The following is an 18,774-nucleotide window of genomic DNA, read 5'->3' on the forward strand; positions in this document are numbered from 1 at the left end:
CCCAAAGAAGCATATCGCGCTTTATTCCCAGGGCACAAGTCCTAAAAAAGAAGTGGGGGGGGACTGACCTAGTGTGGCAGTATGCAAGTGACATCAAGGCGCGTGACATCATGGCACACAACATTACATGTGGCCTCACAGGAAATGACATCACAGGAAGTGGCATCACAAGCCATGACTTTAATATGTACCTGTGATGTAAAGTGCTCTGACACTTTGCTTTGGGATGAGTAGCGCTATACAAGAACAAATATTATTTCAACACCTTCTCAGGGGTAGTAAGCGCTATATAAATTACATTTATTTTGTGTAAATACTAGGCGAGACCAACTCATCTGACATTGTTACAGTGCATGCATATCTCCTAAACAGAGACTGAACAAAGTGAAAAAACATACTTAAGAGAGGCAGCTTAAGTGCTAACCTTTATTTCCCCTCCGCTACATTTGCCTCTAGGTTTGAGGCTCCTGACTCCTCCCAATCAGGAGACTCGAACAAAAAGAGGCCCGATGACCCCTCAAATTCTGCCTTTGTTATGAGCCCAGCAGGAGACTTAACTAAAGAAGCCCCATCCCGACCCGCCTGCACGTTGTTCCTTATCGAAAGCAGACAAGGTGCAGGCGCTGCTGAAAGTGTCCTGGTGTTTGGAAATTACACTGGGACGAGTTCAGCACATTTAGTGGTGCCCAACATCTTGGCAGGGTGGACGGCGTCCACCCTGTGAAAATAGTGGGTGGACGCCGTCCACCCGCGTGGACCCCCGACTGGGGCCCGGTTTATTCCTTAACAAACATAGCAACAGCGCTGCATTCAAATACTCTTTCTTGTACAAACTCTGCAAAAGGAGATTCACGTTGAAATCATCTAACTCCAACCACTAGATGGCAGGATTATGCACGGAATGATCTAGGGCTAGGCAAAAGAACTGCCAACTCGACATTATCAAAACACGTGTGTGGGGTGTGGGACCCATTGGGGTAGTACTTGCTCGGTGATACTTGGTGTTAATTGTTAAAGCAGTCTTAGGCAGGTCCTTATTCATTTCACTTCAGAAATGCATTTTTTGGGGGGGGGGGGGATGGGAAAGTGGGAAATTGGAATGCGGAATGACAGAAGTATTCTTAAGAAGACTTACATCCTCCGCCTTGCTTCCTTGATCCTGAAGGGCCTTCTGTAGTTCCTCGACTTGTTCCTTCACCTCCACAAGCTGCTGCTGATTTAGCCTAGGAACAAAGGGCAAACGACAAGCATTTGGTGCCATTACACCCTAAAAAGTGCCCTAAACTCCAATGCCTTGCTGCCACGGCACGCAGACAGCCGGGCCCCAGGCTCACCTGTTCTCCGTCTCCAGGCGGTTCTTGGCCCGGTTCGACTCCTCCAGCAGGCCCTGCAGCTCCGTCAGGCGGTCCAGGTACGTCGCTTCCTGCTCACAAAGCATCTTGTTCTCGTGCTGCATCCGCACGATGGTCTCTCTGAAAGGAGAAGTGTTGCCGCGGTGAACACCATGCGTGGATGACAGAACCACCCCCAGCCTTGACCGCTGCCGAGGCATGCCTGACAGGTGCACAAACACTCCTGCAGCTAAAACATTCCAACACAGGAGCACGCCTACCAGCCCCCCTGCCAGAGACCGAGAAAACTCAACCCAATAAAAGACTACAAGTAGTCCGCACTGTACAGTGGACAAACGGGCAACTGGGGCTGCCTTGCAAGGGGACGCACTCCAAGTCAATCAGCCGATGGGCTAACTAGAGTGATGCACTGGAGGCCTCCTCTCAGGGGTTAAAAGTGCAAACCAGTTCAGGGCAAAAGAAACAATTGAGGGCAAAAGAAACAATTGAGGGCAAAATAAATAATTGCGGGCAAAAGAAATAATTGTGGCCCAAATCTGGACACCACAACCTAGAGGCCACTTTAATTCGCATCAGGCACACTGTGACCCGCGCAATCAGTTTATTCGGTCAGCGGCCCGTACTGGCAGCTACAACTCACTCACTCATACTTCAGGACAAGCGTTACCTGAGCTCAGCAGGGACGATCTCAGATGCCAGATTGTCGACAGGGGAGGTGGTCACTTCGTGCACTGCATCTGCGGGAAGTTAAAATGACGCATCAGCCAGTGAGAAGATTCCATGCGGATATGACAGCGTTCAAGTCCCCAAACCACCCACACCTCCCAATAATTTTGGCTCACACACTACGAGGCATGAAGGACGGTCGCGAGTGAGGCCATTCCTGAAACTAGTGATTCTGAAACAGGTCAGTGCCAGAAAGCGAATGGGAATGTGTTGCACACAAGGTTGCATGTTTCCTCTGTACAAGTCTAGCACAAGAAGGCAGTACCAGCCCAGATCCCTTACAGTTTCTGACACCACTACACAAGTGACCTTCCTGCAACAAATTAGGGTGACCAACCGTCCGTAAAATTCACGGAACGTCCATAATTTGGAGTACGTGACAATCCCCTTCACGGACGCCTTTTATCCGTAATTTTGGGCATTGGGGAACATCACTGTTCCCCTGCCAGAAGCCTCAGCTCCCTGATGGGGCCACGTCCCACTCCTCTGAGCATAAGAGCAGCCCCACCCGCCAGGCCGATTGCCCCATACAGAATGACAATGGGGCAGTCTGGGCTCTTGCAGCATGTGGTGGCCTCCTCCTGCCTCGGGCTAGGGCAGGGCATTCTGTCAGATGGAAGAACTGTGCTAAAACGTCAATGCTGCTCCATGAGAATCCAGTTCATTCAAAGACGGGGGTCAAACAAGTTAAAAAGAAGGGGCTAGAGTTCTTTCACGGTCTCATCATTTGAAAAAAGTGCATTTTCAATAGAATATTCAACAAAGCCATGGTTGCTGCATATTTATTTTATGCATCTAACAACCATTGACAAAGCCAATAGTTCTGGCTTGTTGTTGGTGTAACTTTACTTGTTGAGTTATATATCTGGATAGGACAGAAGAGGCAAAATACCAGTCCGGTAAGCACACTATGCTAAGCACAGATTGTTAGCTTAGGTGTTTTAAACCACGCCTTTAATTACATTAAACCCCCCCCTTTGGAGAGACCCGTACCCCAATTTCTTTTATCCCGCTTAAAGCCCTGGGAGCACCAGGTCACGGTCACCTCACGTTCTGGCACTGTCGCATGCCTGACTCATGACTTCCACTTTTTCAGATTGCCTATGGGCAGGGGCATAGTGAGCCCTCCCCCGCCTCACCCCTTGCTTTAGGAACTACAGCGGGGTGAAGTCCTGGCTGGGCCTCTTCTGTCTGCAACTCAGCAGACAAGGGCTCAGCTCATAATGTGAAAAGGTGTGTAAGTGAAGGGATGGGTGGATGGCTGGACTGATGGATTAGTGAAAGGGCGAATGGATAAATGAAAGGGTGAATGGATGGATAATGAGAGAAAGGATGGACGGATTAGTGAGTGGAAGAATGGATGAGAGAAAAGGTAAGAGGGTAGATGGAAGGGTAAAAGGGTAGATGGAAGGGTAAAAGGGTAGATGGAAGGGTAAAAGGGTAGATGGAAGGGTAAAAGGGTAGATGGATGAGGGAAAGGATGGATGAGGGAAAGGATGGATGAGGGAAAGGATGGATGAGGGAAAGGATGGATGAGGGAAAGGATGGATGAGGGAAAGGATGGATGAGGGAAAGGATGGATGAGGGAAAGGATAGATGAGGGAAAGGATGGATGAGGGAAAGGGTCAATGGATGGATTCATGAGTGGATGAGTAGATGGCTGGGTGGATGGATGGAAAGAAGGAAGGCTAAGTGAAAGGGTCAATGGAGAGATAAAGGGAGGATGGATGGATGACTGAAAAGGTGAATGGGTGGAAGGATGAGTGACGGGGAGGATGGATGAGTAAGTGAAAGGATGGGTGAAAGGGTAAATGGCTGGATGGATGAGTGAATGGATGGATGGGCAGAAGAGTGGATGGATGATTGTATGGATGGATGGATAGGGTGGATTGATGGATGAGTGAAATGATGGATGGAAGGATACATGATGGATAGGTTTGCAAATGGATGTATATGTTTGGATATGGATGGGCTTACATATATACTATTGCGCGACCTCCTCTAATGTGTCTGTAAAACGTACCTTTTGTCCTGAATTTTGACCCTTTGTCCTGAATTTTTACACTCGCCGTCCTGAATTTGCACCCATGCCAGTTGGTCACCCTACAACAAATGCCCCACCCAAGGATGACTACCGAGGAGCAGCATCAGAGGCTCTCTAAATGTAATCACAAACAAGTTAAAACACTGATCTGTAATCAGTCCAAGATTTCTTTGCATTTGGGGGGTGGGAGGCTAAATTACGGAATACATCATCCTTGCGGAGGATGCAGGTGGACTCTGATGCCTTTTAGCCCCCTCCCAGCCCAGTGGTCGTACACTCGAACATCCAAGCGTGCTTGTGCGAAGATCTAATCTGCACAGAATAGGCCATAAACCCATAACAGGTGATCTCTTCTGCGCCCTTTCTTAGGGTGACATGAATTTTAAAGCCAAAAACCGGGACATTTCCCAAAAATAGAAGGACTGCAAGTTTACTGCAAACCAGCGCACAGAAGGACAGTGTTCCTTAGCAGAGAATTAAAGAAGAGGCTGTAAGACCATATATAAAATGCAATTTTTAAAGCCAGTAGAACGCCAATTAAATTGCTTTCTTATAACAGCTGCTAACTATCCCTGCTTTGAAAAACATAAAAAAGATACCTCCCACCGTTTTCAGTCGACCCTCTCTAAAAACCGGACACGAGCTTCATTTCTTGAAATTTGCCGGGACAGCTGGAGAAAAACATGGACTGTCCGAGCAAATCAGAGACGCCTGGACATGGTCACCTTACCCTGGCTGTCCACGCAACAGAGACAGGCAGCCTCCAGTGCACGCTCCGCGCGCACATGCTTGAACCTAAATAGATGCACCTGCCTTCGAGAGCTCGTGACACTGGGTAAACAACTGAGAATCACCTCAGACGGGCCTCCCGGTGTGAGCACGAGGACGGCAGCTCTACCAACACCTGCGTAATCTAATTGGTGCCAGGCACTCCGGCGGCTCCAGCACAACAGTGCATTGCTTTGAACGCGAACTGGAAGTAGAAGTTCCTTCCTGCACAACAGCGCCGTGCTTTTAAAGAGCTCCTTTCTCCAGCATCAATATGTACTGCCATTCTGTTAAACACAGAACTCTCAATGCCAACTAGCCAATGTATTTTAATAGCGTATCCAACTGAAGCATACATTCAGACTTTCCTGGCGGAAAAGAATAACCGAGAGAAATTTGAAAAGCAAGTGTAACCTTGAAGGTCGGGCACATTTGGCAATATTTTGTTTCTAAGACACCAATCGTCTGCCGAATTAATAACGGCCTTGGACTGACTTGCCTTTCACTGAACGGAAGGGACAGAGGCAGCCAGAAGCAAATGACTCCTTCCAGGGCTTTAAGTGGGCCGGGTCTCACCGGTGCTGAGCACAGGCAGTTTTCTAAAGGGGGCCTCGAAACGGGTCTCCATCGGGCTCTGTTTTGTGCCCTGACTGCAGTGACAGCAGGCTCATCGATTTGCGCGTGCTCACAGTGCTCACTTCTGGAGATGTTACGGCATGACGTCATGCCAGGTGAGCGTTGTAGGGGAAGGGAAATCCTTTAAAGAGTGATTTTCTCTCTGAATTTCTCTTCTGTTTTTGAAACTCAGGAGCAGCAACATTGTCGTGGTGTCACCAGGGCTTTAAGTGGAAGCTTTTTCAATATTGTATACAAGCCATAGATGCTGCTGATCTATCTTATGCAACTGACAACCACTGACAAAGCCAATTGTGGTGACTTGTTGTAGGTATGAGGTTACTTGTTGTATCATATCTGGATGCAAAGACAAACAGCAAAATAGAAGTCGGGCAGCACACTATGCTAAGAGCAGATTTTTGGCTTACGTTTTTAAGCCACACCCTTAATTACATTGGCCACGCAAGTTTGAGAACTCCCCCCCCCCCCCCCCCCCCGTTTTTTCATCCCACTTAAATCCCCGACTCCTTCCATTGGAAGGTCTAGAGCCCTGCTTAGCTCTTCGCGTCGGAATCCTTTGTTTGGATTGATATCAGGGTCGGTGTAGTAGATCAAAGCCCAATCTGGGGGTGCTAGGGAGGGAACTCAGTCTGGGAATTGGTCTCCAGAGAGCAAAGTAAGCCTGTTTCAAAGTGCTTGTGGGCCTGAAGCAGTCTTAGTTGGTGCAGTGAGCGCTTCAACTTGCGCCAGAGAGTGAAACACTATGCCTACTTCTAATGCCTTCTGAGGGAGGCTCAAACATTTGGTACCCATCTGACTTGGTAGCTGTAGGAGTCAATGAGAGAGAGAGCAGTAATTCGTACAATGAGGAAGAAAAACTGCCATTTATCATAGAAAATTTTGACTCCACCAATCGACTGGGTGAATGGCTTCATCAATTTAACAAATATATCTCAATGGCCTGTTCCAGAGCTATTCCACAAGTAGAAATTCTTTCTGAAAGCCCCTTCAGTGCAAGCACCCTTAAGCTCCATCCGAGGATGTGGAGCCGAGCCCAGCCTGAGCCTCCTGGCACCTTCTCATAAATGGTACAAAAACACAACTGGACGCAGCCCAACATTACCAATGGCCTTGTATCGCAGTACTTTACAAGGCACAACCTGCCACCTCGATATTGACTAGTGATTTCTTATTTACAGTGTTGAGGCACAAAAATATCAGGCTTCATGGAGGCTTGTGTAAGATGAAGTCTGGTAGCCCCATCTAGCTTGTTAGAAAAGAGACTACACCAAAAGGGTCATTTGGCATCACCAGACATTTCGATCAGACCATTTGCACCCAAGGGTACTGTTCCTTTTTTGCCAATATCCATGAATAGTCCCAGAGAGACACTTTTTCACAATGTATACTCCTGCTTCCCCATAAAGAGGTGTTAATTGTGTATGGTTTTGTAACCATTACATTTCCGCATTTTATGAACCTCCTTGCTTGGTCTTCCCATTGTTATTTTTTTTTTTTTTAGCTCGGTTGCCTTGTATCATACAAGTCCCGAGGGCAGGTCTTGAAATAGGTCTAGACTGCTGAAGGCACGATAGTTTCAACACATCTTTGGATAACTTTTAAGGACAGTGTGATCCAAGAATTGTGCAAGTTTAGCCACTTCGCCACCCCCTTACGGCCGCCTTGTAGGTGTATTTCTTATCCAATGTTTGAGAATTGTGCTTGAAGACAATGACAGAAGCACGGTTTTTACCAATACACTACGCAGCACTTCACTAAAGTGACCTTTACTCCTCTGAGCAACCTCAAACCCAAGCACATTGCAGATAATACAAAAATAGACCTGGATGAATATCTGTGGTTTTGGGAGGTTCATCAAATCTCAGCGTGCGGCAGACCCATTTCCGGAAAAGCTATAAATTAATAAATAAGCATTACTAGTCCAATAATGTCGCTGTAGCCCAGTCAGACAGCTGTGCTGCGATGAGGTTTCAAACCACTTAACTATAACGTCAACAGAGAGCATTAAGTGAACCTTGGCCTGGTGAAGACAGTAGGAACTCACATCACGTGACCGGTGACTCAGAGCAAAGGAAAGGACTGTGCTTTTTGACCTTAATGCTTACAGTAGAAACATAACTAGTAAGAAGGAGAAGGGACAAGAAAATAAGCCCATTTCAGGCGCAAAGGAATATCATTTTGAAGGCCAGTAATATTGGAACACATTAGATCCAATATATGGCCAGCTTTATGGGTGGAGGTGGTGACTGACTGGGTCAGATTAATGCATTCCAAGTATGAATCAGCTGAGAGGCCTGGGAGCAGTTCTGCTCATCAACATGCGTGTTAAAGTCTCCTAAAACCGTGAAGTTAGCGTATTGTAAGGATAGTTGGGAAATGGCATCACAATTCTGGGAGGCTGCTATTCAGGCAATGCGGGGGTTTATAGATCCACAAACCAGCAAAAGAAAAAGAGGGGGTAAGTTTGATACAAAAAAAGAAGGCCCTCAATATTCCAGACTTGACCCAGCCTAGATGATGAAACCTCCCACGTATCCCTAAGGATAAAAACAACACCCCCTCTTACCCTATCCCCCCCGCCCCTGGTTGACACACAGGATCCAATCAGCTGGAGGAATGGCCAAGGCGAGATCATGATTAGAGCCGTCCTTCAGCTACATTTCCATGAGAAACATAAGATACCAAGTATTATCTGATAGGGAGAGCCAAAATGCAGCAGAGTGTTTAGGAAGGGACCTACAATTAACCCCTTCAGTGCCCGCCCCTTTCCCCGCCCTGTGCCGGCCGTTGCATTAGCGGGCGGGGTCTATGACGAGCTGGACTCGTCATGGGCACAGCGCCACCGCGGCCCATGACGAGTCCAGCTCGTCATGGGCACTGAAGGGGTTAATAAGGCAGGCTCTAAAACTCGCCACTCTGTGCGCGGTCTTATTGGGCAGGACAACTCCATCCATAGACATGGTTACTTGGTTATGGCCCCTAAACTGAAACTACAGGCATTACAACTAAAAACAGAGCTCCTTGCGGCAGGATCATAATGCAAGGCAGGGTGACAAGGACTGCCATTCATGGCAAGGAGAGAGCCTCTCTAGAAAGGACCTGGGGGGGGTTAGTAAAATGGTCAGCATTGCTGGACACGATCTGGATGCAGATGGGCTTGCCTTAGGCGTGCCTTCGGCGCCTCCGCGGCATGAATCTCCTTAAATAAAGGCCTGGGAGCTGGTCTCTAGTGACTAGACCGCTAACCCAAGCAAGATCGCACCCAAAAATAGTCCAGTCGAGCAGAGTTGAAATGGCGCTCCACTGTTGCGGAGTGCAAAGTTAGAAACCCCAGTACACAATTATTCCAAAGATTTCCCCAGTGAGTTCCCCCAAGAGTTCTAGGAAGACAAATAAGCCAATACAAAATCCAGAGTTAACGTGAGAGCTGCTTTCGCAAGCATGGACACTTTTTTTGATAGATACACAAGCTTGAATTATCTTCCATCGCATACTTACCAACTTACAGAACAAGTTACTTACCTTTGGTACCTATGTATCTGTAAGAGACATATGTTAGTTATAAGATTCCTTACCTTAGAATTACCCCCAGGCGTCAGACTGGAGCTGGAGAATCTTTTCATAGCAGTACCATTGCACATCGGTAGGTGGCGTCAGTCAACTCTGCGTCCATCGTCGTGGTTGACGGGACGACGTTGCGGTGTCTTAGACGCCGCCCCTGCGCGCTGACGTCAGTTCTGACATGACTTTCCACACCAGAAGCGCAAAGCCCTGAAAGACTTCGACCACTGGTGCGCAATAACTAGGGTCCTGCAGGGGAGTCCCTAGCCCCAGAAGTCAGTTTGCAGAGCGGGGAGGATGGGAGAGGCGGTAAGGAATCTACAATTAACATAAGTCTCTTACAGATACATCATTACTGAAGGTAAGTAACTTGTTCATCTGAAAGACAGTTATAGATTCCTTACCTTAGAATAGATAACCAAGCAATGCCAATCCCAGAGGTGGGTCTGCGAACCAAGTTCACGCGAGAAAGTCCTGCAGGGCTGAACGAGCAAAACAGCCGCCTCCCCGGATTTGCTGTCTAGGCAGTAATATCTGGTGAACGTGTGCAAGGATGCCCACATGGCTGACTGACAGATGTCAAGAAGTGGGACTTCAAGTGCCAATGCAGTGGTTGCTGCCGTAGCTCTAGTGGGATGAGCACAGAGCACCACAGGAGGTTCCTTTTTCGCTAAAGCGTAGCAGTTCTTTATGCAAAGGACAACCCATCGAGAGATGGTACGCTTTTGAACAGCCCGACCTTTTTAGGCACCTACTTAGCCAACAAAGAGTTGATCATCCACTCGGAAGTCCTTTGTGCGGTCAAGGTAGAAAGATGCCGCACGTTTAGGGTCCAGACGGTGGAGTCTCTCCTCCTTGGAAGGGCGCAGAGGTGGGAAAAAGGTGGGCAGAGTGATAGTTTGTCCAATGTGAAATGGTGAAACCACTTTAGGAAGTAACAAAGGCCTTGTCCTAAGCACCACACTTTGCTAGGATGCACAGAGAAGAAAGGGGGCTTAGAAGATAGAGCTTGAAGCTTACTCACTCTGCAAGCAAAGGAGATGGCAACAAGTTAGGCAGTTTTCAGAGTGAGGAGCCTGAGAGGACAGTTATGAAAAGGCTCGAAGGTAGCACACAAGATAGGTTAAAACAAGATTCAAGTCCCACTGGGGCCTTATGAAGGGAAAAGGAGGAAAGAGATGATTAATGCCCTTAAATCTATTTACAATAGGGGACTTGATAAAGAAGGCTGATCTGGTAGTCGAAGGATTGCAGAAATAGCTGCAAGGTAGCCTTTAAGAGTGCCCTGGGCAGAGCCCTGCTGAGCTAAGAAAGTAGATCCAGAAGGACTTCTGAAAGAGGGGTAAAGAGGGGATCCACAGCCTTTGTTAAGCATTATGCCACAAACTTGTTCCATCGGCAGGCGCATACTGTTTTCGTGGAGGGACGACTGGCTGCCAAGATGACATTACAGACTTCAGGTGGAAAGTCAAAAGCTGTCAACTGTCGCCGCTCAATCTCCACGCAAGGAGGTGGAGGCTAGACAGGTTCAGGTGAAGAACCATGCCCTGCTGCTGTGACAGAAAATCCTCCAAAAGGGGCAGTCGAAACGGCGGATCGATGGCCATGCTCAAGAGCACGGGTTACCAGACTCTTTGTGTCCAGTCCAAAGCCACAAGAATAACTTGGGCCCGGCCGAGCCTGATCCTCTTCAGCACTCGGGGCAGAAGTGGTACAGGCAGAAAGGCGTACAGGAAGCCGCAACTCCACTCGTGACGAAAAGCGTTGCCAAGCGAAAGCCGCCTTGAAAACTTCAACACGCAGAATAGCTGACATTGCGCGTTCTCTTCGGTGTCCAACAGATCTATCCAAGGCTCTCCCCACAGCTGAAAGAGACCTTCCACCACCTCAGACTGAAGACGCCATTCGTGATTTACCAGGCACCGACAGCTGAGTTAGTCCGCCCTGGCGTTCAGGGAACGTGCCAGGTGATGAACCACCAGAGACATGACCTGATGTTCGAGCCATGTCCAGAGGCAAAGAGCCTCTTGACATAGGGTCCACAACCCCACCCAGCCCTCTTTGTTGCAGTACCACATGGCGGTGGTGTTGTCTGTGAACACCTGCCCCACCTTCTCTTTGAGAGAGGGAAGAAATACTTTCAGTGCCAGGCAGATCGCCCAGAGCTCCAACAGGTTGATATGGAGCTTGGACTCCGCCAGAGGGTGGGCTGACCCACCGGCTTAAAGACCCTCGAGATCGCTGGGTCCCACGTCAGCGGCCACGCAGAGGCTGGGCAGCTTGCATGAACCGGTGGCTAGACTGGGCCGGATATGGCTGGGCGCCCCTCCCATAGCCATGAAAGGGACAAATAGACTGGAGTAGACAAGAAGGCACAGCAAGGCCCAAAGATCTGGCCGTAGCCCGAGAATATTTATAGCGCTCCAGCGCAGAGTCTGCTTTGTCGCCAAAGAGGCGATGGCCATCAAAAGGCATGTCCATCAAGATAGACTGGACATCCCCTGAAAAGCCAGATGTCCTCAACCAGGCGTGGCGCCAAAGGGTTACTGACATGGCAATCGTTCTGCCTAGTGAGTCGGTGGTATCCAGTCCACATCTTATTGTAAATTTAGGTGCGTCTCTCCCATCCGCCACTGCCTGGGAGAGAATGGCTCGGGCATCCTGCAGGCAGAGGCAGCATCTGCGCGACCGTATCCCAGATGGTATGGGAGTATCGGCCGAAGAGGCATGCTGTATTCACGGACCACAGTGCCAAGCTGGACGAAGAGAGCATGCCCTTCCCAAGGTGATCCAGCTTCTTGGATTCCCTATCTGGGGGAGCAGAAAGGAATGTGCCCTTGGAGGAAGAGATTTGGACCACCAAGCTCTGAGGAAGCCTGATGGGTGAGGAAAACTGGGACGCCCAGGGCCGGGCGATGGCGGCAGGCGATCATCCTTTCCACAGGAGCCCCTGTGCTGGGCTTGGACCAGGCCCCCAGAAGGACGTCAGTGAGGGCTTCATTGAAGGGCAATAGAGGTTTGGAAGTGGATGCCACAGATTGAAGTACCTCTGCCAGGAGGTTAGTCCTGACCGCCACTGAAGGGAGCTCATGTCCCAAGACCTCGGCCACCCTTACCACCACCATAGCGTAGGACGCTCCCCTCCTCTGTAGCCACGGTAGGGGAGAAAGCATGCCAAGGTCTAGAGAAGTGTCCAGACTACTGGTGTCACCCAGCTCCTCTCTCCCGTCTGGCTCTTCTAGCTGGTCTGCTAAAGGGTCCACCCACCCCTACAAGTCCACAACACCACCTTCTGGGTGATAGGGAACACCAGTGCCCACCGGAGTCGGATCTGATGTCAGTCCGGCTCTGGGTCCATCTCGGGGGTGAGGAAGGGGATGGCGCCAAGCAGGGGCATGGTCGGCGCCGGCAGCGTAATCGCCAGGAACGACACCAGGGAAGATCGGGTAAGATAGAGCGGTGTCAGTCCGGATTCAGGCTTGGATCTGCGGGGGGCCTCCGGCACCCGAAGGAGTGCGGCAGAGTCGGGCTGTCCAAAGACGAGTTGGAGGGCCTCATAGAACTTATGAAGTTGGGCAGGGAATCCTCCGGCTCCCGGAAATGGGGTAAGGCGCGAGTCGTCCCTGAAGGAGGCACAGGAGACGGAGCCTTATAGGGACGATGCTCCGGGTCCCGCGTCAGCAGACTGACAGGGAGAAGGCGAAGAGGGCCAGTGCTTCTTCGCCTTCTTCTTGTGCTTTGACTTAAACGAAGACTTAGAAGACAGTGAGTGTGACGAGGTGTAAGGGCTCCGCGAGCGGCCTCAAGACCTTCCTCTCGAACGAGACCAGGAGCGACAGAGCCGACTGCCGGGCTTCCGGGACCTCTCACGCAAATACTTTGGATTCATGGCCCAGCAGTCTGAGCACGACTTTGGGTCATGGTCGCGCTGCAAACACCAAAGGCACACGAGGTGCGGGTCCATCACAGACATCAGGCATCACAAGGCTTGACCCCGGTCCAGCGTTGGGACATCCCTTGCGCACCAGGAGTTGAAGACTTGAAAAAGAAGTCAACAAAGTGTTGAAAAAGTTTAGTCAAAAAGTGACTAAAGGGGTAGCTCTCTCCGGATCTGCGCTAGGCTGCAGACGAAAAAGAAAGAAAGGACGTCTGCACGCAGGGCGGCGTAAGTAGACACGGTGACGTCATCCTAGCAACCACGATACAGACAGACGCGGAGTCGACCAACGCCACCTACAGACGTGCAGGGGTACTGCTAAGAAAAGAATTCTCCGGATCCAGTCTGACGCCTGGGGGTAATTCTAAGGTAAGGAATCTATAACTGTCTCTTTTAGAAACTAATGCAACTGTGTAAGGAGGGGCAGGGCCTTGAAGCGGTTGGGGCCTCACGTCGAGAGCTACCTAAGAGGCACTCTACCCCCTCACCAAACCCCCCACTCACAGAAAAATAAAAACAAAAGGGTCATTGAGGCTGTTGGAATGTCCTGGTGTGTTTTCACATCTCTTAATGGACATCGACTGCTTACAGCCTCTGTAAAAGAGCTGAAAATCCACTGTTTACAGTGGTTTTCAGCTTGTTTTTTCTGCCATCTCGTCATTTTGGCTCCTCACTGGGTGACCGTGTGAAGGGACCCGAAATCGTGTGACACACGATAGAACCGATATGCCAGGTATGCAGACTTGGAACTCTTGGTAACAATATTATTACAGCATTGTACATTTACACTCAACAACAGTGAACATAAAACTAAACAATTCCACACTATTGTAAATGATCCAAACTATAGCCAATTAGAGGCCTCTAAAGCCTACATGGCTATATAACTATAGCAAATTAGAAGCCTCAGCTGTTCCCATGCCAGAGTCTTCCAACTGCTAGACTTTCTACCTCAAACGTGGATAGCCTTAAGACATGGAGCCGGATGGGTTGCATATGAAAGATTCGATGCTGGAGAACTAGAGTTACAAGTAAGAAATGTTTCTCTTCTTCATCTTTGGATTTTTCATAGATTCATATGCTTGAATCAGATTATCAGAGTCATACAATACAAAAACAGACACATTCAGGAATGAGGCTCACTTTAAGAAATAAATATATAAAGCACAGTTTGTCCCACTGCAGTCTCTTTACTGGTTTGTAAATCAATGCAGTAAAGCTTAGGAAAAGTATGTGTTGTTCTCCAAGTTGCTGCATTAAAAAAGGTCTGAGTAATCCATTCAAACAGTTAAGTAGTCACTACAGCTTTTGTAGAATGTGCTCCGACTGTCCTTGTAAACAACCTGCTCATTGATACATAAGCTGCTGTGATGCAAGAAGCAATCCATCTTGCTAATGTCGGTTTTGTGATTGCTTTGCATTTATTTAATGGACCAAAAGCAATCAACAGCCGATCTGTTCTATGCAATTCTTCCATACAAATATAATTTAAGACATCTCTTTATATCCAATGAATGTAGTGACCTAACAACCACTGTGTTTGGGTTAGCAAAGAATACTGGTAGTGAAATTATGTGTTTCATGTGAAAAGAAGTAGGAACCTTAGAAGTGAAATTTGGGTTGGTTGCAAGAGTTACTTTATCCTTTGATAAAACACAAAAACGCCCCTGTTCATGAAAGTAGCCAATGTCCAGCCGGGCATGGCAACTTAAATAAGTAGAGGTTGTTAGCAGTGATCCAGAGAATGTAAATAGAGTCTTAGTGGGACACAAGCCTGTATCCTAGGACTTACATATCATGTGGACAACAAATTGTGAAACACATTCAGGCAATTACAATGATGTTTCTTTTTTAGAGATAATGAGTAGCGAAACATCTGGTACAAATATTGCCACCTTCACAATGTATTATATACAGAAATATTAAATGTGTAAGGTGGACAACAGAGTCGACGGCGTTTCGATCCTTATCAGAGAGATTCAGGATCATCATCAGGACTGTTTAGTTAAATTGCCCATATTTAGACTGCCTCGTGTTACCATTTAAGGCAACGGAGCAGGCGCCGACCCCCAGCGACCGAGACTCGGCTGGACATTGGCTATAATATAGTATCAATTTTGACTATATTCATTTTTTGTTCTACCATTTTTTTGCTCTCAGGGACCACTGTTTCCTGCAATACGTAACTACCCAAGGTCCCTGTCTAATTCCTTTGGGTGCCCTTGTCCCCCTTTCTACACCTGTTCATGAAAGGGCTCGGAGCTCACATAGCCTTCTTGTTGATGTTATGGCAAAAAAGAACGCAGACTGCCAAAGCAAATGCTGAATCAAAGCTTTCTAGTTAGGTTGAAACAGTGATTGCATCAAAAGTGTTCAGCTCCCATTTCTGAGCAGATTTAGACCTGGATAGAGATAGTCTGAATAGTCCTTTCATTGATTGTTTTTTTACTCTTTGGGAATAAAATGTCAACCTGTTAGGAGTTCTTAAGAATCTAACTATTGCTGCTAGTTGAACCTTAATTGACATGTACGACAACCCAGATTACCCAAGAGTAAGAGAAGGTCAAAATTAACATTGCAAAATACTTACTGGATTTCATTTTTCATAGTTGCCAGAGCCATGGCCGCTTCCAAATTAGTTTACAATCCTCTGAAAGTAACATATGGCCAAATGCTATGTCTTGCTGAACCAGGTAGTTAAATGATAGAACTGAGGATTGTGGTGACTTATCCCTGCTCTCTGCCTGAAAGCAATCACACATCCAGCTTGAACTGGATTGGCTTCTCCAAGAACATTGCTAACAACTTTGTGTACAAATGCTCACGTGCCCATTCTGCGGCTATGACGATAACTTTGCCATGCTCTCTATTTTGCATAGCACAGAACAGCACTGGAAATACCTATATACATTTTCCCTGTACAATCTATCAAGAAGGCGTCTCTCCCTGTGCCCAAACAAACCCATCTGCTTGCAAATATTGGACATTTGCAGTTCTGATCTTCTGCAAATATCTCACTGATGAATGCCCAACTTTGAAATACCAATTTCCAGTTCTCAGTCATCAATCTCCCACTAGTAATTGCTTGAGTACAGTCTGTTCAAGCAGTCTGCTGAACTGTTGTGGATCCCTGGGACGTGCTCTGCAGAAATATCTCCGATGTGTTAAATAGCCCAACTCCATAAGGTTTGTGTCTCTTGTGACAGAAGTAGTGATCTTGCTCAAGAATATCGTACATGGTAGAATGTTGTCTGCTCACACCATGACATGCAAGTTCGGTACTTTGAATGCTAACCTGACCGCGGTCAACTCTAGCAGATTTATGTGCAATTGAGATTTCCTTCAGACCATATAGCATTGACCTGCACATTTGTCAAACAACCTGCCCACACTAACAGCCTGTTGTCAAGCGAGGAGGCGATATTGTTTCCAGTGACTGGCCTTTGAAAAGGTTTTCATTCTTGTCATTTGAGAAGTTATCTGGATTCTGTTGTCCCATCTCCACAAATTAATTTCCACTGGTCATTGAATTGCTCTAGTATTATACTCATATGAAAATGACCAATAGGTACTGGCTGAATGCACGATTACTTGCATTTAGCATTTCTTGGAGTACTCGTATCATAGCTCCTTTCCTGACATGAGAAATGTTTGATTTATCAGTTTGTTGCCTCTTTCTTGAGATGGAAACACTTTTCCTTTGGCTGGATATATTGTTTTAGCTAGAAATATTAAATCCTTGCTTTGCAATAGGCTTGATTGCTTCTGGTTGATAGCCAGTCCTCGGTTTGATGGCACTTTCACTTTCAAGTCGGTCATGTACCGAGCTTCCTGACGACTGTTTGCTCTTAACAGCCAGTAGCCTACATACCACCTCTCCACCTTAATAAAAGGCAGCTAATGGAAGCATGCATTTGGTAAAAACAAGCACGGACTTTAGTCCCAATGGAAGTGCCTTGAACTGATGACTACCATCACTCATGAATTGAACAAAACTGCTGTATTTCATGTAAAATGAGATATTGAAGTAGGCATTTCAAGGAGGACACAAGACATCCAGAACGGCTTTAATAAGAGGATACAATCCTGGGATGATGGGGGCCATAGGATGGCAGACATAGAATTGTAGTAATGGGTAGCACAGATGATAGTACTGAATTACAGGTCATTTTGGGAATAGAGAGGCTAAAGCTACATGGGTAGAGCCATCAGAACTCCGGGAGCCGGTGTTGTTACGGGCACTATATGGGGCCTGTTTCTATAAATACTACCCCGGGAGACGAAGATAGTTCAAACCTTTAGGGGAAATAAATTCCATAATGGATAGGCTACTGTTGTTGGCGACATCTCGTGGCATGAGACATGACAAACAAGTTAATAATTTGAAAGGATTTAAGGAATGGGGCACCATTGAGATTAAGGATTGGGGGATGTCTGGGCCACAATAAACCCTCTCAGAATATAGTCAATACCTCAGAGTTAAGTAAAACTCTGGGGAGAGGATGTAGCCTTACGGCTAGAGCAGTCGACCTCAAAGCTGGGGAACCAGGTTTGAGTCTCGGAAACGATGCTCAACATCCTGTGATTCTGGCCAAATCACTTAATCTCCCTGTGCATAACAAAAATTAATGTGTCTGTTCACCTGTAACGATACTGGTGCTCATGTAAAGCGCACTGATAACAGATGTCTCGGGTCTAGTTTGCGCTATATAAAAAACTCAGAAAAAAACCTACGTTTATAAATACCTATAACTAAGACATGCATTGGAGGTCTATTGAGGAAAAACTCAAATTCAAACCACTGGAAGACAGTATAACTAAGTCGATTAGAATTGAAGAATATGTAGCAAGTGTACAGCTGTTTGATAAACGTTGGCCTGAATGGGCTAACCAACTTAAGGATGGAATTGGAGGGTAATTTGGGAGAGCGAGCGCGAGAGAGCGAGCGTGTGAGCGAGAGTTCAAAATGATGGCACGTGTGATTCCAACATCAACTAAGCTTAGAATCATACAAGTAAAATATATGCAGAGTCCACTTCAAACCCCCTGGCCTATTCTTCCAAGTGCTCCCTGAGATATGGTTGAGCCCACCATGACCTTTAGGAGTCGGGGTGAACCCGATGATGAAGCATGACACTATTTGAGTGTGTGAGGGTTACTTAACAAAATGGAATTGCTCCCACTCTCGCAATTAAAATATAGTGATACATCTCCAAAAGAGAATAGTGCCCAACATATGGTGCAATTAGGTGGGATACTTCTTGTGAGTGCTACTATACATTTGGGAGGACGTATCCCTCCGATTTCTCTTCCAGTACTGTGGAAGAACCTCTCTACCCTTTCGGCTCATTAGGGGATCCCCTTCCCCCTTCGTCCTTCAGCCATAGTCTTGTAGCACAAACAGATGTGCCATTATGGGAAAGTTAATTTATTTGACACAAGGATTTCGAGGCCCTGGGTCACTCACTTCATTTTATGTAAAAGAGACCAATAAAAAGTGGTTTAAGGGGAATTGCCAGGATATACGCTATTGCAAGATAGTATTTATATTACCTTCCAGTAAACAAGTGTCTTATATCCGGGTCACTGTTGGTTTGTTATGATTCGAAAAACGCAGATAAACAGATTTTTTTTTTTAAAAGAAAAGAAAAAGCCTACAAGATAAAATAAAAGCGGTTTTGTACGGGTGGCCACAGTAGAAGAAAAGTTTGACTGCAGTCGTAGCTTCCTCTCCTGCCTCATTACCGCTG

General features: G+C 47.2%; 1 protein-coding gene across 2 annotated transcripts in view; it reads right to left on the reverse strand.

The window, feature by feature from the left end:
* The window catches only part of HOOK2 (hook microtubule tethering protein 2), a 289,087-nt gene that overhangs the window by 92,746 nt on the left and 177,567 nt on the right, over positions 1-18,774 (reverse strand). For both annotated transcript variants that reach the window (XM_085654470.1, XM_085654469.1), the window contains exons 14-16: positions 2,020-2,089; positions 1,335-1,472; positions 1,136-1,223 (exon numbers count right to left, since the gene is read on the reverse strand). In XM_085654470.1, the coding sequence (XP_085510596.1) occupies positions 1,136-1,223; positions 1,335-1,472; positions 2,020-2,089 (296 nt within the window). The remainder of the gene's footprint in view (positions 1-1,135; positions 1,224-1,334; positions 1,473-2,019; positions 2,090-18,774) is intronic.

Source organism: Triturus cristatus, chromosome 4_1 (genome assembly GCF_964204655.1).
Source record: "Triturus cristatus chromosome 4_1, aTriCri1.1, whole genome shotgun sequence".
NCBI lineage: Eukaryota > Metazoa > Chordata > Amphibia > Caudata > Salamandridae > Triturus > Triturus cristatus.